This window comes from Pelophylax lessonae, assembly GCF_965119305.1.
Source record: "Pelophylax lessonae genome assembly, chromosome: 4".
Lineage (NCBI taxonomy): Eukaryota > Metazoa > Chordata > Amphibia > Anura > Ranidae > Pelophylax > Pelophylax lessonae.
This window is the reverse complement of record NC_138771.1, coordinates 565,557,257-565,579,826: the sequence shown is the minus strand read 5'-3', so window position 1 is coordinate 565,579,826 and position 22,570 is coordinate 565,557,257. Positions and strand designations below refer to the sequence as shown.

Sequence of the window (22,570 nt, the reverse complement as noted above, 5' to 3'; positions counted from 1 at the left end):
AAAATTTGATATCAATGGTATTTACATCTTAGGTGAGACAAAATAAATTTGATTAGATACCATCACCAACAGCCATATTTTAGTTTTCATAAAGCAATCTTATTTGGACATAAGCAGCAAATTCCAAAAATAACAGTTTGTAAGGGAAACACTAAATACAGTTAGCTGAGGTTAGGCTAATCCTACAGATCAAAAGACAAATACCAATGCTGCAAAAGAAAAAGATGCAGCTTTGAGTGTAGTATTACCAGCAGATCACTGTGTGGCACAGACAGCAGCAGTTTGACAAACGTCTGCAAAGCATTATCCAGAGCTTCATCTCCATACAGCCGGAAGACCCCAAAGTTGACATAGCTGCCACTAAGAGCGGCTTTTAGCACCGAGAAACATATAGAGATTCCCTTCAACTTCAGCACATAGAGCTGCTCCTTGGGGAGCTCACCCAGGGTCAGGATCCGGTTACCTGAGGGGAAAACGCATGTCTATAAACACACAAACACCTCCAGAAAGAAGACTTCAGTACGCCAGTGAGAGGAGACTTGCTACAGAAATATAAGCACAATATAATGTAGGTCATAAGCACATATTAATGCCGGTTCACATTGGTGCAATGCACGGAACCCTGCGAATCCACTGCGGGTTCCCGCATCGCACCAGACTCGCAGGCAGCTCACACTGCAATATGTGAACTGCTGGGAGTGTCAATACAAAGTTATCACCCCCAGATTAGTTCGCATATCGCAGTGCGAACTGTCAATTCGGACAGGAATCAGGGCGCATGGGTGTGAACAGCCATGCGATCAGATTACAGTGCGGACCTAAAAAAGGGTCTTGCATGACTTTGATCTGAATGCGATGAAAATTCAGTCATACAATCTGTATGGCAGAATTCGCCATCGCACAGACCTCACATGTGATTTGCAGAGCAGTGTGCTCCGAATCACACGCGATGTCTTACATCGCTATGGTGTGAACCAGCAACAAAACTCTGTAGGAAAAAAAAAAAAAAAAAAAAAAGGGATGCATTTGCTTTGTTGCCTACTTGGCCCAAATGTCCATACACAGACTTAAATCTTATGAACAATGTGTGGCCATGCCTCCTTAAAGTGAGCATATTACTTCCTAAGAGCAGGCTTCTATGAAGCTGAGAATCATCTTTGATGCAATCAGTAAGCCCTGCGCACACCACTGTCATTTAGGCTTCTGTTACACTGAATCAAACTTTGAAAATTGGGCGACTTCATGTGAAGTCGCAGGATTTCAAAGTTGCATATCAGTGCGACTTGGAAGACATCTGTGCAACTTCATACATAGATGTCTATGCAAGTCACACCTAAATGTACAAAAAGTAGTACAGAAACTACTTTCATGGAGCCGGACTTGCACCGATTTACCGCTGCTATTGCAGACAATAGGGTGCAACTTTTCACACGATTTACATATATCAAATAACATGACAAGTCCTACTGGTGTGACCAGAGGCTTAGGACTTTATGTCCCTGACTTTAAACTAAATTCCACCCCTGAATTGAAAGTATCTCTGGGTATAACAGTGTAAAGAGTACATTCCTCTATGTGGGTGTTCATTTAATGCTCTGTTTCCCTTTCTTCTAACCTACTAATCTTTTAAGACCCAGTTCACACCGAATGAGACTTTGAAATTGCGCTACTTCAGCGCAATTTTAAAGCCACTGGTCAGTAAAATTTCATGTGTGGCTTGCCGACATCTGCGTGACCTTATGCACAGATGTCAATGCAAGTCGCACATGAAAATCACCAAAAATAGTGAAGGAATCTTTTAAAAATCTGTGCAAATCAGTCACACAAATATGTCCAGAAATCAGGTGCAACTTGTCATGCGACTTTGATCTGTCAAATCTCATGAAAAGTCGCACTGGTGTGAACATGGGCTTCCTGTGTTCCTTTCTACATTACTTTCTGACAATACTGTGAAAGTGCTTCTTAATTTTAGTATAGCGAAGTGAAATAAAAAAGGGTGCAGGCCAGAACTGCCAAATTTTTCTTATCAGAATGATCTGGTATTCTAGGCTGTAGAAATAGAGACTCGAATATGTGTAATTTCCTACTGAATAGCGGTGTTACACAAATGTGATTACACAGTGTGGCAAGGGGTTTGTAAATCATAAAAACTGTGTGGGGAAAAAAAAAAAAAATTAATTTGATAGGTTAAATAAATGATCAATTTATCAATTTAAAAGTTTTTGGCTATAAAATAATGCAGATGAAGTGAAAGGGGTATTCTCTCATGTAACAGCTTACCATAAGTGGTGATCATTTTACTGGTCTCTCGGAATAGAAGTATGCCATTCGGTGAGGAAACATCAAACTGTAACCTTTGTGACCTGCAGATGGATGACAGACATTGTCAGCTCTTTATTGTTTTAGGGGTAAAAATAAAATAATAAAATAAAAGAGAAGAAAACAAACCTGTTGTGTACTAGCTCTGCCATAAGCTTAAGAATCGGTGTTGTACAGGCTGGGTCATGGAACCAGAGTTCTAGTGCCCTCTGAAGAATGGGCATGTATGCTGGGTATCTGAGAATAGCTAAGGAATAGCAATATGCAGAACTGCTGCGTGTCAGACATCCCCCCCCCCCCCCCTTCCACTATTAACAGTCCTTATTGCTTAGGCCACTACATAAACATTGGTGGTAGACATTAACATTTAAATTGGAACTAAAAAGGTAAAAATAGAATTTTTGTAAAATCTTACCGTAAAATTCTTTTCTCCGAGTCCTCTGACAGTCGCCGCCCATTCATACAGTCTTCACGATTGGGTATTGGCCTTCTCCGCAGGAGCAAGCTAGGCAGTAATTTTGTTAAAACATTAACATATAGACACAACCACAGGGGGCCGTCCCTCTGGCCTATATCCTCCAGCCAGTACCACTCTAATCCAGTTATGTAGCAAGCAGTCCATGAAAAACCGTCAACCCCAAAAAGAGGGGCGGCGACTGTCAGAGGACTCAGAGAAAATAATTTTACGGTAAGATTTTACAAAAATTCTATTTTCTCTTATGTCCTCTGACAGTCACCGCCCATTCATAGTCTTCACAATTGGGACGTCCCAAAGCAGTGTAGATGTGATGGGTGGGAAGACGCAACCTTAAAATAGGCAACGCAGCACCCAGGTCAGAGAAAAAACTGAACCGAGCCAGTGGGGTAAGTAAAGCTCAACAGGAGCTAACCCAGGAAAAAAATGAAATAAACCCCATGACTAAGACATTAAAAAAATAGCATGTCTCTTTAAACCACTGCCGCACTCAAAACCTTGCGGCCAAAAGAAGCATCCGAGGATGCCAACACATCAAGTTTGTAAAACTTAGAAAAGGTGTGTACAGATGACCAGGTCGCTGCTTTGCACACCTGAGCCACCGACGCCTGGTGGCGAAAAGCCCAAGACGCACTAACCACTCTAGTGGAGTGCGCCTTAACAGGGAAGGGAGGAACCTGACCCTTAATTGAATAGGCCTGCACAATCGTCTGGCTGATCCATTTGGAAATGGTTGCCGCAGGCGCCGCTGTACCCTCCCTAGGACCACATCCAAGGAATGCAAGGCAAATTCCTTTGGATGCTTAGGCTTCGCACAAAGCGAAGGCAACACAATATCCTCATTGGGGTGGAAGGCTGAAACCACCTTAGGAAGAAAAGACTGATTTGGTCGCAGGACCATTTTATCCCTATGAACAACCAGATAGGGGGAGCGGCAAGACAGAGCCGCCAACTCAGACACTCTGCGAGCAGATGTGATCGCCACTACAAAGGCAACTTTCTGTGACAACACAGGCAGAGGGATCTCTCTGATGTTCTCAAAGGGAGGTTGTTGTAAAAACAGACAGAACCAGATTCAGGTCCCAGGGAGGTAAGGGAGCCTTTCTCGGGGGAGCCAGATGACACACCCCCTGAATAAAATTTGCGAATCAAGGAATTAGACGCCAAAGGGCGCTGAAAATTAATGGCCAAGGCCAACAATTGGCCTTTGATCATGGTCAGCGCCAGGCGCTGCTCCACCTTAGTCTGTAGGAAGGCCAAAACCCTCGCCACTGAAAAGGAGCGGGGGTGAAGACCTTGTGACTCACACCAGGCAAAATATGCCCTCCAGGTGCAATGATAAATCTTCCCAGAGGAAGCTTTTCTAGCTTTTAGCAAGGTCGGAATGGCAGCCGACGGGGTACCCCTGTCTCTCAAGACTTGGCTTTCAACAGCCAAGCCGTCAAAGCCAGTGACTATAAAGTAGGATGGAAGATCGGTCACTGAGACAGAAGATCGTTTCTTAGTGGAAGCCGTCAGGGAGGTTCGACAACCATCTGCATAATGTCCGCGTACCAAGACAGACGCAGCCAGTCTGGAGCTACCAGAATCACCAGCATCCGTTCTGAGGATAACCTGCGGAGGAACCTGGACAACATTTGAATTGGAGGAAAGGCATATATCAGCCGATACCGATGCCACGGCACCACTAACGCGTCCGCCAGAGGATCGCGACATCGAGCCATGAACCTTTCCACTTTTTTGTTGAGACGGGATGCGAACAGATCCACGTCCAGAGACCCCCCCACTGGATACACAGAAGGTGAAACACCTTCGGGTTTAAGGACCATTCCCCACGGTCCAGGGTCTGGCGACTCAAGATAGTCCTTCTGCCAGTTTTCCACACCTGGAATGTGGACGGCCGAAATCGCCGGAACATGCTATTCGGCCCAAGACAGAATCTCGGCCACTTCCCTAGGCGCCCGGGCACTCCTGGTGCCCCCTTGATGATTGATGTATGCCACTGCTGTGGCATTGTCCGTCTGCACTCGTACAGGGCAGCCCTGAATCCGAGCCGACCAACAGAACAAACAGAGCTTGATTGCTCGGAGCTCCAGGACATTTATCGGTGGGGAGAACTCCCCCCCCCCCCACGTCCCCTGGGCACAAATTGTGCCCAGAACTCCACCCCAGCCCGACAGGCTGGCATCCGTGGAGAGCCCCGTCCACGATAACGGCCGGAAGGGTGACTGGAGCCACCACAAAAGATCCAATATCACCTGGTGGCTTAGAGAAATCCTTCTGTCCAAGACTGAGGATGCCTGTCCCACCTGGTAAGGATCTCTGCCCCATAGCAGAGCCAACACAGGAGCTAAAACCTTGGTGAACACCCTTGGAGCCGAAGCGAGACCGAAGGGCAACTCCATGAACTGGTAATACTCCTCTGCGATTGCAAAGCGGAGATACCGCTGATAAAAGTAAAAAGGGATGTTCAGATATGCATCTTTTAAGGTCGATGGAGGCCATGAATTCCCCTGGACTCAGATGCCACCACCGACCGGATGGATTCCATCCGGAACTTCTGTACCCACATAAAGCGGTTCAGTAACTTTAGGTCCAAAATCGGACGCACCTTGCCCTCTTTTCTGGGTACTGTGAACAGATTGGAGTAAAACCCCCGAAACCTGTCCCACGGAGAGGACCGGCATGATGACCCCTTGGGCGAGAAGATTTTGAACCGCCCATTGTAGATCATGGAAACGATCAGGAGTCAGATGGAAAGAATCTGTCTGCGGGGCGAGATTGGAACTCGATCTTGTATCCTGAATGAATGAGCTCGCAAACCCACCCGTCCTGAATGTCGGACAGCCAGGGCTCGGGAAAACAACGCAGACGTCCCCCCACCCCCTTATACGGGTGAGGGCACCCCTTCAGGAAGGGGTGGACTGGGTTGCCTGCCCAGCTTGACCCGTTTTGGGCTTACCCGCCCAAAATTTCTTGTGACCACCGGAGACCTTGAAGGACTTACCCTTTTCCTGTGACCCAAAGGCACGAAAAGACCACCAGTTAGCCTTAAAGGAGGGACCCCGCTTAGCGTAGGGAGATTTACCTTTCAAGACTTGAGGCAAGAGAGTACTCTTACCCCCAGTAAGCCCCTTGATCAGCTCATCCAGAGAGTCACCAAAAAGACGATCCCCCACATAAGGGATGTCAGACACTGTCTTCTTAGAAGCGTGGTCGGCCGACCAGCTTTTCAGCCAAATAATGCGGCGGATTGCAGTCCCGACCGCAAATAGACGTGCGACCAAAAGGAGCCTCGTCCAAAGCCGCGTCACACAGGTACATCAAGGCCTGTGCCATTTGATCCAACATGTCCAGCGCATCAGCAGAAACCAACTCTGCTACCAGAGTGCGCCTAAGCACCTTGGCCCATTCTGCAAGTCTGAGAGACCATCACTGAGGCGAACACCGGTTTCAGCAGGGAACCAGCCAACATATACATGTGGCGGGAAAAGCGTTTCCACCCGTCTGTCCGCCGGGTACTTAAACACCGGGGAGTCTTCCACGGGCATCAAGGTGGATTTTATTTAGTCTGGAAACAGTGTGGTCCACTTTAGGAACCACAGTTCAGCGAGTATCAACCGAATCCGCAAAGGGATAAGGGTACCTAAATCTCTTAGGTACTACCAGCGTCTGTTTAATGCAATGCCATTGGTCATTTACAGTTTCCTGAAACTCCTCGGGACAAGGAAAAACCTGACCCGACTTTAGGGCCTTGCGGGTCCCGAAGGAAACCCGCTTACCTGCCACGGAGGGCTCATCATCAAGATTTAAAGTCTCCTTAATGGAGCTAATAAGTGCGTCTACCGCAGAGCAGTCACGTGCTATCCCAGAGAAAGAATCTTCCTCCTCCACATTGGACTGAGAAAACGGGGACCCCTCAAAGGGGGACGTCGCCCGTGGCAACCAATTCAGGCTCCGAGTAAGAAGACAGAGGGCATAGGCCGTTTCTTTGTAACTCGGTCAGACAACAGCAGATCAACTTTTGACGCTAAAGTCGCAAGTGCAGCAGATAAAGAGGCTAAGGAAGTGGGATCAGGAGTATCTGAACCACCAACTAGGTCTGTGGGGAATTTGCTATCCTGGGACTCCATATTAGCAAAGTGCAAAAAAATGACACTAGCCCTTTAAAACGGCGGTTCCCGTGTACCCCTATCGCAAACTGCACTACAGGTGGAGACCCTTCTCTTAACTAAAGCTAAACTAACAAAAGAGTGCTGGCAGAAATATAGAAAGAAAGAAATCCCCCCACAGTGTCCCTATACTGGCCACGCTGCTTTTGAGAAAGCTGATTATAAAGAGGAAGTGACCTCACGCCCCTAGAGGAAAAAGCCAGCCCTGAGCCACAAAAAAATGGTGCCTGATAGAGTCAAATGCAGGAAAAGCACTTAGAAAATGGCCACTGCCCAGACAGGAAAGACGCCCACACTAAAGATAACGCCCGTTCGGCGCTGGCAATGATGGAAAATGGCCGCTGCCCCAACTCTGAGGCCAAACAGCCAGCCCTTACCAAACGTGGCGGCCGGGCGAAACAGTGCCAAACGCCACAGAAAACGCCCGCACTGTTCCCCACCGGGATCTGCACAGAGCACCCCCGGGGAGAAGGAAGCCCCCACACCCCCCCCCCCGTATGGCGGTCTGCACCGCAGGAGCGCCCCCGCAGGGACAGGGAAGGTAAGACACAGGGGGCCTTCCCACAGCCATGAGGGGGATATTACAGCAAACTTTACATGTACCACCATCCCCAGTGTGGGCCCACTCAATACCCCCTCAAAAACCTGTTCCCAGGGACAGAGGGGTAGTAGTACTCACCATACTGTGAACGTGGGCACTGCCCAGACACGGAAGACCTCCCACCTGGGTGGGGGTGCCGTCAGCCAGGAAGGATGCTAGCAACCCCGGGTGTTCCTACGTTGAGACATCCCAGCGAAGATGGAAAAACTTTGCAGGCTCGTCCCCGCTTCTAGGGGCACTGTCGTTGCGAGGCCTGGGCGTACCAAAAGCCTGCGACGCTCGATGGAAGACTAGGACTCCATAAGGTTCTATATTAACCAGTACGAGGCCCAGTTCTGCTGACGCTTGTAGTCCTCCAAATTCTGACTAACTAGAGTAGGTGAGAAAAAATAAAAAGCTGATCTTAAAAGAAAAAAATACTTTTCAGAAATAAAACAAGAAAAAAAAAAAAAAAAACTGAGACACTAGGTCCCAGCAGGGAAAACCTAGCCTACTCCTGACGCTAGGCAGCAAAGAACTGGATTAGAGTGGTACTGGCTGGAGGATATAGGCCAGAGGGACGGCCCCCTGTGGGTGTATCTATATGTTAATGTTTGTTGTATTAACAAAATTGCTGCCTAGCTTGCTCCTGCGGAGAAGGTCAATACCCAATTGTGAAGACAGTATGAATGGGCGGCAACTGTCAGAGGACGTAAGAGAAATTTTGGTTTTGGAGACGAGAGAAAATTTAAAGAAAGCGTAGTGGGTGGGGGCCTTGAAAAAAAAAAAACTTAAGGGACAGTGTCAGTCTTCTTCTGTATGGAGCTTTCTATTTAGTGGAAAGGGATATCTAGTGTAGTTAGGGAACTTTGTACTACATTAGTTATATTTAATAATTGAGTTTCTGTAGGGAAAGTGAAAGTGTGAGGGTTCTGTTTAGTGAGCACGTTGCACAGTGCTGCTGTATCACAGCAGGTATACGTGCTTGCTAGGCAGCAAAATACAGTGACAACTTAACGCCTGTTGTTCAAAGTGTTAGGTGCACTGTACAAAAGCCTTTGCAACGGTGCGTGACACGCATCTGCTGTGCTGTATCCAGCGACAACTGTGGGTCGCATAGCAGTGTGCGTTTTTCACCGCACACAGTTGCCAACGCATCAGTGACAACCTAACGCCTGTTGTTCAAAGCGTTCGGTCCACTGTGCAAAAGCCTTTGCAACTGTGCATGACACGCATCTGCTGTGCTGTATCCAGCGACAACTGTGGGTCGCATAGCAGTGTGCGTTTTTCATCGCACACAGTTGCCAACGCATCAGTGACAACCTAACGCCTGTTGTTCAAAGCGTTAGGTCCACTGTGCAAAAGGCTTTGCTACTGTGCGTGACACGCATCTGCTGTGCTGTATCCAGCGACAACTGTGGGTCGCATAGCAGTGTGCGTTTTTCAACGCACACAGTTGCCAACACATCAGTGACAAATATGCCTGGTAGACCAAGAAAAGGCATACGTGGCCCTGCTGCGGAAAGGGGCACAGCTTCTAGGGTGTCTAGAGGCAGGGGTGGACGTGGTGGTCAGTCCTCAGCCAGGCCACCATTTGGATTGTTCTCCGGCAGTGGCCAAGCTATACGTCCACAGTATGTACAGGAGGTGGTGGACTATATGACCAAACCCTCATCATCGGCATCATCTGCAACTACAGTGACCCAGGCAGAGAAAAGTGGTCAGTCTTCTGCAGTTGGCAGAACAAATACAGATGAGTCCATGTCCACCTCACGTCCTCCCTTAGACCCAACTTCAGACATGACAGAGGAGTCAGCTGAGCTGTTTGACCACAGTGTCGGCCATCTACTCCAGCCTGATGCTCAGTCCTTTATGGAGTCTGATGTTGGGTCTGAGTTTGAGGAGGAGGCAGAGCAAGCAAGAGGGGAGAGCAGACGGCCCGCTCCATCTAAGGCCGCACCTGTTGTCTCCCGGGCCAGGCCTGATGCTCAGTCTTTGATGGAGTCAGATGTTGGGTCTGAGGTTGAGGAGGAGGCAGAGCAAGCAAGAGGGGAGAGCAGACGGCCCGCTCCATCTAAGGCCGCACCTGTTGTCTCCCAGGCCAGGCCTGATGCTCAGTCTTTGATGGAATCAGATGTTGGGTCTGAGGTTGAGGAGGAGGCAGAGCAAGCAAGAGGGGAGAGCAGACGGCCCGCTCCATCTAAGGCCGCACCTGTTGTCTCCCGGGCCACTATACACACCTCATCTTGCTGGGCCTTTTTTGAGACATCCTTTTCATGCAGACAAAACAGTTGCGATCTGCAAGATTTGTAAGAAGGGTATAAAACGTGGCAAAAATGTCAACCACCTGGGTACAAGCTGCCTAAACAGGCATTTGACAACCCACCACTCGGCCCGTTGGCAGGAGCATTTAAAGAACCCACAAAAGGGCCAAAGATCGGTCAGTCGGTCTCCTAGTCCTCCTCGTGCTCCTCCTCATGCTCCATCTGCTCCACCTGCACATCAGTCTGTTCCTGGCCCTGCTATAGTCACTCGTCACATATTGGCAGCCTCCACTGACAGGGATGATGATATAGCAGGCAGTGTCGCATCTACCTCCAGCACACCACCAGCTGTAACATCTAGACGCCAAATTTCGATTCCACACATGCTGGAACGAAAAAAAATGTATACTCCCCGCCACCCACATGCCCAGCGTCTAAACAGTAGTTTTGCTAAACTACTGGCTCTGCAACTATTACCATTTAACCTGGTAGAGTCTGCTCCCTTCCGTGACTTCGCAAAATGTGCAGTTCCACAGTGGCAGGTGCCAAGTCGGCATTACTTTGCCCGTAAGGCCCTGCCATCCCTATACCAACATGTGGAAGGCAATGTAGTGTCGTCCCTGGCCAAGTCAGTCAGCCATAAGATACACTTGACGGCTGACACTTGGTCAAGCAAACATGGGCAGGGACGGTACATTTCTGTCACTGCTCACTGGGTGACACTGCTTGCCAGCGGAAGAGATTGTAGCCAGGGCTCGGTGCTGCAGCCAGTGTTGCCCCCACGTCTGCAAACAGCTGGTGGTGTCGCTGATCCGGGTAGATCGATCACTTCTACCACCTCCTGCTCCTCCTCTACCTCCTCCATGCCCTCCTCTGCAGAATGGTCCTTTGAATATGATGAGGTACCACGTAAACGTTCAAAGGGCTATTCTATGTCTCAGGCCAAAAGGTGTCACGCAGTGCTGCAGCTTGTGTGTCTAGGGGACAGGCAGCACACTGCCCCTTCGTCAGGGAAAGTTAACCCATGTGCCATGCCTGGCGCATGTCCTGAATCTAGTGGTACAGCGGTTTTTGAACTCGTACCCGGGAATGCAGGATGTGCTAAGGATGGCAAGAAGGGTGTGCAGTCACTTCAGGCGGTCGTACAGTGCCACTGCACGTTTGGCCGAAGTGCATCGCGAGTTTCCCCTGCCGGTACACCGCCTCATCTGTGACATGCCCACCCGCTGGAACTCCACCTTGGCTATGCTGCAGCGCCTGTACACGCAGCAGAGGGCCCTCAATGAATACCTATGCGAGTACGGCACCAGCACTGGCTCTGCGCGCCTGGGCTTCTTTTCACCACGGCAGTGGCTTTTGATTAAGGATGCATGCGCTGTCCTCTCGCCATTTGAGGAGGCCACAAGGATGGTCAGCCGGGACAGCGCATGCATCAGTGACACCCTACCGGTACTGTTTTTGTTGGAGCACACTCTGCGTGGCATTATGGACAGGGCACTGGAGGCAGAGCAGCAGGAAGAAGAGGAGGACTTCCTTGCCTCTCAAGGCCCCCTTTATCCTGAGAATCCTGACCCCATTATGCCTAGCTCCCAGAGGCCCGAGAAGGATCCAGGGGTGGAAGAGGAGGAGGAGGAGGACGATTCTGCGGGAACTTTTGCAGGGTTTGAGGAGGAGGAGGAAGACATGCGGCAATCTGCAAGGCCTAGTTTGACTCCCTCGGGACACTTTGGAGTAGTGCGTGGCTGGGAGGAGGAGGAGCCCGTTCAAGATAATGTCGTTTTGAGTGACCCCGAGGAGTCAGCTTCTCAGGCCTTCGCTAATTTGCGACGCATGGGAAACATCATGCTTCAGAGCATGCGAAAGGACCCCAGAATCAAGGCCATTAAACAGACTGACCACTATTGGTTAGCCACCCTACTTGACCCCCGGTACAAGTCTAAAGTCTCTGAGCTTTTCCCATCCACCCAGAGAGTCCAAAGGATCAAATCACTTGAGGACAGTCTCAAGAGGATTCTGGTGAACACGTTCCCCGACTCCCGTAGGGTGCAGGGGCGGGGACAACCTACCATGGATTCTACTGGTGGTCACGAGAGGAGCGTTGGAGAAGGCGTGCGGTTGACGGATGCCTTTCGGTCTTTTTTTAGTCCTCACCGCCCAGGCCTCTCAGCTGTCACATCGCATCGACAGCGTCTGCATCACATGGTGGACAATTACGTGAGGGCACAAAGTGACACAGAGGGTTTTTCATGTGACGATGCCGATCCACTGGCATACTGGGTCTTACGATTAGACCACTGGCCAGAACTGGCCCAGTATGCCATGGAGTTGTTGGCCTGCCCTGCTTCCAGTGTCCTATCGGAACGGGCATTCAGCGCAGCAGGAGGATTCGTCACAGACCATCGAACGAGACTCTCCACCGACTCAGTCGACCGTTTGACATTCATTAAAATGAATCAGTCGTGGATATCAAGCTTTGATGCACCTGATGCAGACCTTGTAGACTAGGCTATCGTTGTGATATGGCAGCTGAGCCTCAGTTTAAGCCTGGACCATGGTGCCACCCTCAAACCCTCCTCTCATTCTCTTTACGTTCACAGAACCTCATTTTGGTTATAACAAAAACTACCATGTTTGCGCACCTGTTCCACAGGTGCACACCTTTACAATTTTTGGGCCTCCAACACCAGCTCTTTGGGGTTACGGTGGGGAGGCTATGCTAAACAAAAACTACCATGTTTGCGCACCTGTTCCACAGGTGCACACCTTTACAATTTTTGGGCCTCCTTCAACACCAGCTCTTTGGGGTTACGGTGGGGAGGCTACGCTAAACAAAAACTACCATGTTTGCGAACCTGTTCCACAGGTGCACACCTTTACAATTTTTGGGCCTCCTTCAACACCAGCTCTTTGGGGTTACGGTGGGGAGGCTATGCTAAACAAAACTACCATGTTTGCGCACCTGTTCCACAGGTGCACACCTTTACAATTTTTGGGCCTCCTTCAACACCAGCTCTTTGGGGTTACGGTGGGGAGGCTATGCTAAACAAAAACTACCATGTTTGCGCACCTGTTCCACAGGTGCACACCTTTACAATTTTTGGGCCTCCTTCAACACCAGCTCTTTGGGGTTACGGTGGGGAGGCTACGCTAAACAAAACACTACCATGTTTGCGAACCTGTTCCACAGGTGCACACCTTTACAATTTTTGGGCCTCCTTCAACACCAGCTCTTTGGGGTTATGGTGGGGAGGCTGCACCAACACCAAAACTACCATGTTTGCGCACCTGTTCCACATGTGCACACCTTCATAATTTTTACACCTTCAACACCAGCTCTTTGGGCTTACAGTGGTATGGCTCCGCCAACACCCAAACTGTAACAATCCTACAGGCTCACCTGAGTCAGAGGACTGCTGGCCGGAGGTATGAGTGGAGCCCAGTGGCAAGGACCGCAGGCCGATAGTAGGTGCAGGGAGTCTGGCAGAGGCTTGGTCAGATAATACAGGTTGGCTACGGTGGTAGCGGTGCTGGATGCCGGATGGACACCAGGTAGTACTCTGCTGAGGACACGGGTTCACCTGAGGTGCGGAAACTAAGTGATAGCTGGTTTTCACTAGAGCCCCTGATGGTGGGGATAGACTGCGCTGCAAGCTAACACCAGGACACGGTCCTCAGGATCACCCAGCCAGGCAGAATGCAGGTTTGGTCCGAAGGCGGAGGAGCAGACAAGGGATAACCAGAGAGAAGTCAGACGAGCCAAAGGTCGGGGCAGGCAGCAGTAAGCGTGGTCAGACAATCCGGATCAGCAACAGAGGTAGCAGTTCAGTAGGTAGGGACAAAGCAGAAGAGTAGTCGGTAGTCAATTCCTGGTCAGCGTTGGATTTGTGGTAGTAGATAGAGCAGCAGATGAGGAGAAGCTCGATCAGGGCTCAGGAGCTCAATAATCAGCAAGCTTGAGTGCACGGGGCTGGACTTATATAGGGAAGTACCAGGTGTCAGGAATCAAGGGTGATGAGCAAGGCTTGGCAAGACTAAGGTTGAATAATAGGCTTCAGGGAAGAATGTTCAGGGAAGAATGTTCAGGGAGGAAAGTCCAGAGAGGACGGTAGCCTAGTAAGCAGGGCTACCACATGGGATGTGGCTGGTCACGGGTTCGAATCCTGACACAAACAACAATTTTTGCGCACCTGTCACACAGATGCATATCATTGTAATTTTTTTCCTTACAAAGGCAATTATTGCCTTCATTACCAGCACTTTCATAGGGATATGGTGTCAAGGCATCGTCGGCACCACCAAAGGCCCAATTTTTAAGCATCCTTTACTTCTATTCAAAGTCAAGAGACAACAGTATTCATCCAAAACATCTCTAATCTTGTTCACTCTGCACTACATTGTGGCCCCTACCCCTAACCCTCAATGTATCCGTGCATATATGTCTGTTTCTTGTGAGAATTTAAGTTAAAGTGCACCATTTTACATGAAATAAAGTGCAACTACATACATCTTTGGACTTCTTGAAAACATTTGGTAATAATAGCCCCATTGTGGAAATACACCCGTTAATTATATGCACATTTAAAGAGACCGCACCTTTTTACAAAAAAAACTCTAATCTTGTTCCCAGTGCACTGCATTATGTCCCCATCATACACATTGGCTGTGCCGTTGATTAGGAGCAAAAGAAAGGTGCGGTTAAGCAAAAAAGTCATTTTTGAAGGTTTGGTATGCTATAATTCTGGTTCTGGACATGCTACAGAGCTGAAACTTCACAGGTACACCTTTTAGACCCCCCAGACACTAAATACAAAGAAATCTCTTTTTTTTTAAATTTTTTCAATAATTGGCTCTCTATCAAAAACGACAATTTTTAAGAACTTTTTTTGTGTGATTAATAGTCCCTGGGGCATGACCCAGAACCCTAGGCACTTTTTAGGGGCATTTATTGGGTTTTAGGGCTTCAAATTGGTGTTTTTTGATTCCAGAAGTTCGGGTCCCATTGATTTCAATGGGGTTCTGGAATCCAAACCGAACTTTCCTGAAATTCGGGTGTTCTGGTCGAACCGAACTTTTCAAAAGTTCGATCATCCCTAGTCACCACATCTAACTGGTAAGCTGAAATAGATTACATTTTTGATTTTGAGTTTAATACGGCTTTAAGTTATGTTACCAAATGAACGCAATTCCGTAGTTTTTACCAGAATTCCTCGAATACATCAGGGGCAAGCGAACTAATGACCAACTCAACCTTGGAAAGGATACATCCAGTCAAACAGCATCATAAAGCTACTCTTGGCATTAAATGCAAAGGCGATTCCTCGCAAGTCTCTCACCAACCCCACTAGACTTCTCTAGACATGAAAGAGAATATTGTTAAAATGAGTACAGAAAACATTTTCTAGCATGTGTTAAATGCCAGTGAGTAGGGATGGGCTTAGGCGTGTTCGGACCGTAGTCTCCACCCACCTAAGCAATCCCACCAAGAAGCTGCCGCTGCTCACCGCCAATCACAGGCAGCATGTGTATGTGCAGCTGCAGGCCAGGAAATGCCTCAGTACCTATGATTGGTAATGTGCAGGGACAGCTTCCTGGAGGGATTGCTCAGGTGGATTGGGACTACGATCCGAACACACCCGAGTTCATCCCTACCAGCGACCACTTCAACTTGTGCCTTTTAACTCAGGCAATATGCTCTTTTAGATAAAACAAAAAAGATCCGAATTACTTAAAATATACAGACACCTTGTTGCCTTGTTGTACCTTTACCAGACTTTAAACCAGTCAAGGCACTTCTGCATTTGAATCCTGAATAAAAAAATAAAAAAAAAACCATGTTGCCTTAAGTGTCAAGATGTTGTGCTTAGGGAGTACACAACCTATTAGGGCATTTATAATCTTTGTAAAAAAAATAAATGGAAAAGCGAGTGCAAAGGGAAGGAGTTTATGGTCAAAATGGCCTTATAACACCCAAGACCAGAAACAGCAATAGTAGAAGCAACAGGCTGATCATCTAGCTTCAGGGTGGCGCACACTGCATTAACAGGAGCGGAAAGTCTCCTTTAACCTGGGAGAAATAGCAGTAGACTGCCACTCCTCAAGGAAAGCTCATTAGACAAAGATTTTAGTAACCTGTAATCGGTCTGTGCAGCTGATGGCTCAGAAACCGCTAGAGCACAGGTAAATTGAATATATAATTTGGAAAAGGGGGCAGAGTAGCACACTTGAGGCACAAAAAAAAAAATTAGGTCAGGGCTTGTAAAAACTGTATTTTTGACTTAACGTAAAATCCTTTTCTCTCAAGTTCATTGACAGACGCAGTCTCTGATCCATACAGCAGTAGGACACTAGGCAGAAAAAAGTTCTGGCTACGCCTATGGGCAGTCCCAGGGGGTATACCCTCTCTCTTCCTGCATAGGATGTCAGTTTTGTATCAAAGCAGTGTCAGAGAAATAATACCAAACTTAAAATAGAGGGGCAGGTACTGCGTCCGTCAATTAACTTAACCACTTAAACCCCGGAAGATTTTACCCCCATTCCGACCAGGGTTTTTTTTTTGCGATTTTTTTACTGCGTGACTTTAACGGACAATTGCGCGGTCGTGCGACGCTGTACCTAAACGAATTTCACGTCCTTTTTTTCCCACAAACAGAGCTTTCTTTTGGTGGTATTTGATCACCTGTGCGATTTTTTGATCATGCGCTATAAACAAAAAAAGCGTAAATTTTACAAAAACAATATTTTTCACATTTTTCATGAAATTCCCCCCCAAAAAAATGTAAAAAATCAAAATTAACATTTTCGGCCAATTTGTTTTATGCTACATATGTTTGGAAAAAAAAAAAAAAAAAAAAAAAAAAAAAAAATCGCAAAAAGCGTATTTTGATTGGTTTGCGCAAAAGTTATCGCCTTTACTAACAAAGGGAAAGATTTTTGTCATTTTTGGTGTTTTTTTTTTAACGAGTAATGGCGGCGATCTGCGATTATTTTTTTGCGGTACTGCGACATTGCGGCGGACAGATCGGACCCTTGACTGACATTTTTGACACTTTTGGGGGTACCAGTGACATTACTACAGTAATCAGTGCTATAAATATGCACGGTTACTGTAAAAATGACTGGCAGGGAAGGGGTTAACTGTATTGGAGAGGGAGGGGTTAAGTGTGCCCTAGGGGCGTGATTCTAACTGTAGTGGGACAGGTCTCCTATTGTAAAAACAGAGATCAACGGTTCTACATATTAGAACCGTCTGATCTCCATTTTTACACAGGGGAGAATGACAGGCGGCTTGTTTACATAAGCCGCCCGCCTTTCTCCCGCTCTACCGACGATCGTAGTGTGACCGGCAGACATCGGGTCCGCCGGTCACACGCGCGGACTCCTCCGTGAACGAGCCGCGGCGGGCGCGCGCTCGCCCGCTATTGGCTCACAAACCGGTCACAGGCTAGTGACGTATATATACGTCACTTTGCCTGGCTGGGGCTGACCGCCGCAGTATATCTACTTGTGGCGGTCGGCAAGCAGTTAAAGAGGTTGTAAACCCAATAAAAAATTTTTCTTCAAGCTGAAAGAGAAACACATAATGAGCTAGTATGCAACGCATACTAGCTCATTATGAAATACTGGCCTTAGAATGAGCCCCGCCATGCCGCCCGCTTACCTGTATGACATGTCCAGTTGCCCGTCTTCCAGGATCGCGGCATCCGGCCATCTGATTGGCAGGAGCCGCGGTGACGTCACTCCCGCGCGCGGTAGCCGACGGTCACGGTACGGGGCTCTGAAGGAACGGCACCAGCGGCCGTTCCTTCAGAGTGCATGCGCCAGTGATGTCACTGGATGCATGTAAGGTAAATATCTCCTAAACGGTACATGTTTAGGAGATATTTACAGTACCTCTAGGTAAGCCTTATCATAGGCTTACCTATAGGTAAAAGTTGCAGAGGAGGGTTTACTTCCTCTTTAAGAGAAGAGGATTTTACGGTAAGTCAAAAATCAAGTTTTCTCTTTCGTTCATTGACGGACGCAGTCTCTGATCCATATCAGTAGGGACGTCCCAAAGCAGTGACATAAAATGAGGGGTGGGAACAGCAGAAAAATTAAGTTCCCAAGGCTAAACATAGCCAACCAGGCAACATAGGACTCATCAGAACAAGATGAGGCCCACCTGAAAAAAATAGTAAACACCCACAAGGAAGGCCAAGAAGCCCCCTAAACAGCAGCCTGCAAAACTTTGTGGCCAAAAGAGGCATCTGCAGATGCCAGCACATCCACCTTCTAAAATTTGGTAAAGGTGTGAACAGACTACCAGGTAGCCGCCTTGCAAACCTAAAGCACAGATGCCGGATGGCGAAAAGACCAGGAAGCACTACGCGGCCGAGTAGAATGCGCCTTAATAGGGAAAGGAGGTACCTGACCCTTAATTGAATAATCCTGCACCACTGTCTGATCCATCTGGAAATAGTCGCAGCAGACGCAGGCAGCCCTTTCTTTGGACCATCCGTGAGTACATAGAGCGAATCTGACTTCCGAAAAGACTCTCTCTCCAAGTACACCCTGATTGCCCGAACCACATCCAGGACTATGCAGTGCAAATTCCTTAGGATGTTATGGCTTAGGACACAAAGAGGGTAACACAAAGTGGAAACCACATTCGGCAGGAAGGATGGATCCGGACGAAGTACCACTTTATCTCTGTGAACCACCAAATAAGGAGGACAGGACAACGTCGCCAGTTTCGACACCCTACCAAAGAAGCACCAGGAGGCCCAGAACGTCTGCACAGCACATGTCCGCAGCAATCTCGATCCAAAAGGGGAGGATCCGAGAAACAGCCCAGGGTATAGGGAGGGGATCCACCCCAAAAAAAAAAAAACACCTCCAGGAACTCACACATTCTGATTCCTATTAGAGAAGGCCACTGCAAAATGGCCATACCGGGTGTACCAAGATGGACGCTGATCTGCTCAGTCCATGAGGCTACAAGAAAATGGTGGCTCCGCGCATCCTGCAGAGCAACTGGGGCCTCTCGTGGGGACCCCCCAGACTTCAAAGCACGATCGATTTGGCAGGTGGGCCCTGGAGGATCAGATAGAGACCCCCCGCACAATCCTTCGTCCGGCGCCAGCAGCGCACCCCCCCGCCTCCACATCCGGCCTGAAGCGTGGTCCCAGCCCCCGGGAGTAGGCCCAATAGTCCCCAGAAGTGAGGGGAGCAGGTAGAAGAGAGGGTGCATGACAGGGCAGAGGGGAACCCAGGAATGTGAGAGTCCGGCCGTCCCAGGGAAGGGCCCGCGTCCCCTCCAAAATCCGGGGAAGAGGGGGGAACATTTACTCACCATACCAGAAAGGGCGGGCGCCATCTCCTGACAGAACCCCTCCCTGTCGAAGTAGGGAGCTGTCGGCCAAATAGGAACGCTGCGACTCGGGCCTAGACCCGGTCGTATGCGACCTGGCAAGACGTTCAACTCGCAGGGCCAGTCACCATCCAGTGGGACTCTCGTGGCCGACCGAGCGCGGAGCTAAGGCCTGCGCGAGCTCGTTGGCCGGCTGGGGTGACCACTGGATCTATACATCCAGCCCGTCGCCCAGACTCGACATAGTTGCTTGTAGATCTCACAGGAACAAATCCGGAGAAAAGCCAACTAAAATAAAAATTATCTAGAAAAAAAAAAAGAAAATTTGCCAGGACCAGAGATCCCAGCAGGGAACTAGGTCCTCACTGCCTTACTAGGCAGATTAAAACTGATATCTTATGCAGGAAGAGAGAGGGTATACCCCCCTGGGACTGCCCATAGGCATAGCCAGAACTTTTTTCTGCCTATTGTCCTACTCCTGTAGGGGGCAGCATAACCCTACTAATATGGATCAGAGACTACGTCCCATCAATGAATGATAGAGAAATTTGCTTAAATCTAGGAGCCAGCTAAAAAAGTTAGGAGCCAGCAAGACTGTTTTCAGCGACGGAAGTGGCAGATCTTGAGATTGCACATGGAGGTGGCTGGAGCCTGGCATGCTGCTGGGAGGGCTGATTTTGGGGGATACATGTCCCTTTGGGGCTCTCGGGGAGTGGGGAGTTGACACTTGAGTTGTTGGGGCTGGAGTTTTTGGTGTGTATGTTGTGGTGTGCTGGAGTCTGCTCCCCTCCCTGCTAGGATACCCCTCTTCACCCCAGTGACAGCAAAAGGTTCCCCTCACATCCCCCTCCGAGACCACAGAGCACTCCTCTGCACCCCCCTACCACCACAAGCTACCCCTCTGCACCCAACTGACCCCCACATGTACTGACACCACAGGAAACCCCCGACACCACATGACTCTCTCTCTCTCCCCCCGAGGCCGGGGGCCATTGTCGGAACATAAAATCACAATAGGGGAAATCACTGCACTAACATTGTGTTAGTACAGCAATCTGTCAAGTTTTTTTTCGTTTAGCCAGCTGGGTTAAACGGAAAAAAAACAACCTTTCAGTGTTATTGATTATTATCTAACAGCTTATTGTCTGGTTACAAATCGAAGCAGTTCAGAAATATTCACTGGGCCAAAAGTCTGCAGGGTCCATGGGTAACTGATGTGTAAATCACTCTGACGCAACAAATTCACATTACCTTGGCTTCCTGCTCATTAAAGTTGTTGCTGTTGAACATTTGAGCCATTGATTCAAAGGCAGCAGTGAGAGGCATCATGAACTGAGCAAACTGTTCCTCATCCTCTCCTAAAGACAATAAGGACAGTGTAAACAATGACACAGCTAGAGACAAGGGTAAAAATCAACAAGGCTTAATAAGGCAACAGTACCTAAATCCACCATGAGGAGGCGCCCCAGTGCTGTGTAGAAGGTAGTGCGGCAGCGCATATCTGACAAATTTGATTGGCTGTTAATTCCCAGGAAAGAGAAGTGTTCGCTCTGTAACACAATATAAAGACATTACTGTAGGTCTTGCTCACAAAATGACACCATCCACAAGATGCTAACCATTTATCATTTGCATCAGCCATAGGAAACATTTTTTGAGTGCCATCACTTCAAGTCCCATTTATTACTCTAGATTGGGAAATCAAAATCAAAACTGAGCAACGCTTGCTATTGTGAACAGAACACATTTTTATATATTGATGTAAGCTACCACCATATGCAGCGAGGATATGTGCTTGAGGGAAAAACCCTAAAGGGTTAATCTTTACGTTTTTTTTTTTCTGTGAACACCTTATATATCTTTCCCAACTCCCCACATCCCTTGTGTACTTACCTCGGTCGATGCTGAGCTGTCAGAGACCATGTAGCCGGCACAGCGCTCCAGGGATTCTAAAACCCTGCTCGTCTGTGCGGTGCTTCTGGGACGAACCCGAGCGATTCACTATGCAGGCGCTAACCAATCATAATGGCTCGTCCATCCCAAGAAGTGCAGCACAGAGAAGAGGGAGAAAAGTAGGGATTTGAAATCCCTTGACCGCTGGAACAGTGCATGTTGAGTGTGCCGAGTTGCGTGTGCTCTGACAGCTCAGCATCGACAGAGGCAAGTACACAGGGGACTGGAGGGATGAGGAGGGTGTACGGTGTTAGCTCACGTTTTCATTTTTTCCTGTACAGGTGAACCAGCCCTTTACCCTTTGCTATGTCTTGTTATATTGGTCACCCACAGTATGTGCGGAGTTATACTTGAGAAACAGGAAAGTGGGAGGCATTTAAAAAAAAAAAAAAAAAAAAAAAAAAATGGATTTTTGTAAAATCTTACCGTAAAATCCATTTCTCTTAGCTCATTGACAGACGTAGTCCTCGGTGATACAGCACCTTCGGGTTATGTTGCCTCCACAGGAGCTGGACTAGACAGGAAATTAAAATGCTCTGGCCACACCCTAGGGGCAGTCCCAGAGGGTATATCCTCTCTCTCTCTGCCTCAGCAAATCAGTTATGTTAAAAAGCAGTCTTTAGAGATTTTAACCATACCCAACTCAAAAACAGAGGGGCGGGGACTACGTCTGTCAATGAGCTAAGAGAAAAGGATTTTACGGTAAGATTTTACAAAAATCCATTTTTCTCTATCGCTCATTGACAGACGTAGTCCTCGGTGATACAGCACCTTCGGGACGTCCCAGAGCAGTATCACAAATGAGGGGTGGGAAAATGAAAATCAAATCCTAATCTAGAAGGCCCAACCGGTGCCAACTAGAAGTTTACAATGCTCATCCTTAATGATGAGACTCAACAAAAAAGAAAATTTTTTTTTTTTTTTTTTTTCAAACAGAAAAAAACCCTCGAGGTAGACCACCGGTCTCCTCAAATTGCGGCCTGCAAAACCTTGCGGCCAAATGAGGCATCCGCCGATGCCGTCACATCAATTTTATAGAATTTTGTAAAGGTATGTACCGACGACCAGGTGGCCGCCTTACATACCTGGACCACTGATGCCTGATGGCGAAAGGCCCAGGAAGTACTGAGCGCTCGAGTGGAGTGCGCCCTAACAGGGAACGGAGGACTCTGACCCTTAATAGAATAAGCCTGTACCACCGTCTGTCTAATCCATTTGGCAATGGTCGCGGCAGATGCAGGCAAACCCTTTCTGGGGCCATCCGTGATCACAAAAAGTGAATCCGTCTTACGGAATGATTCCGTAGCTTTCAGGTATACCCTGATTGCCCGAACCACATCTAAGGAATGCAACGCATGTTCCCGATGATGCTTGGGCTGAGGACACAAGGAAGGTAGTACAATATCTTCATTCAGATGAAAATCTGAAACCACCTTAGGAAGAAAGGATGGCTTAGGA

General features: G+C 48.3%; 1 protein-coding gene across 1 annotated transcript in view; it reads right to left on the bottom strand.

Annotated features, from left to right (window-relative positions):
• The window catches only part of XPO7 (exportin 7), a 132,547-nt gene that overhangs the window by 7,987 nt on the left and 101,990 nt on the right, over positions 1–22,570 (bottom strand). Inside the window, exons 18-23 of the mRNA XM_082255770.1 lie at positions 20,601–20,709; positions 20,411–20,517; positions 15,073–15,161; positions 2,449–2,556; positions 2,281–2,363; positions 249–463 (exon numbers count right to left, since the gene is read on the bottom strand). Of these exons, the coding sequence (XP_082111896.1) occupies positions 249–463; positions 2,281–2,363; positions 2,449–2,556; positions 15,073–15,161; positions 20,411–20,517; positions 20,601–20,709 (711 nt within the window). The remainder of the gene's footprint in view (positions 1–248; positions 464–2,280; positions 2,364–2,448; positions 2,557–15,072; positions 15,162–20,410; positions 20,518–20,600; positions 20,710–22,570) is intronic.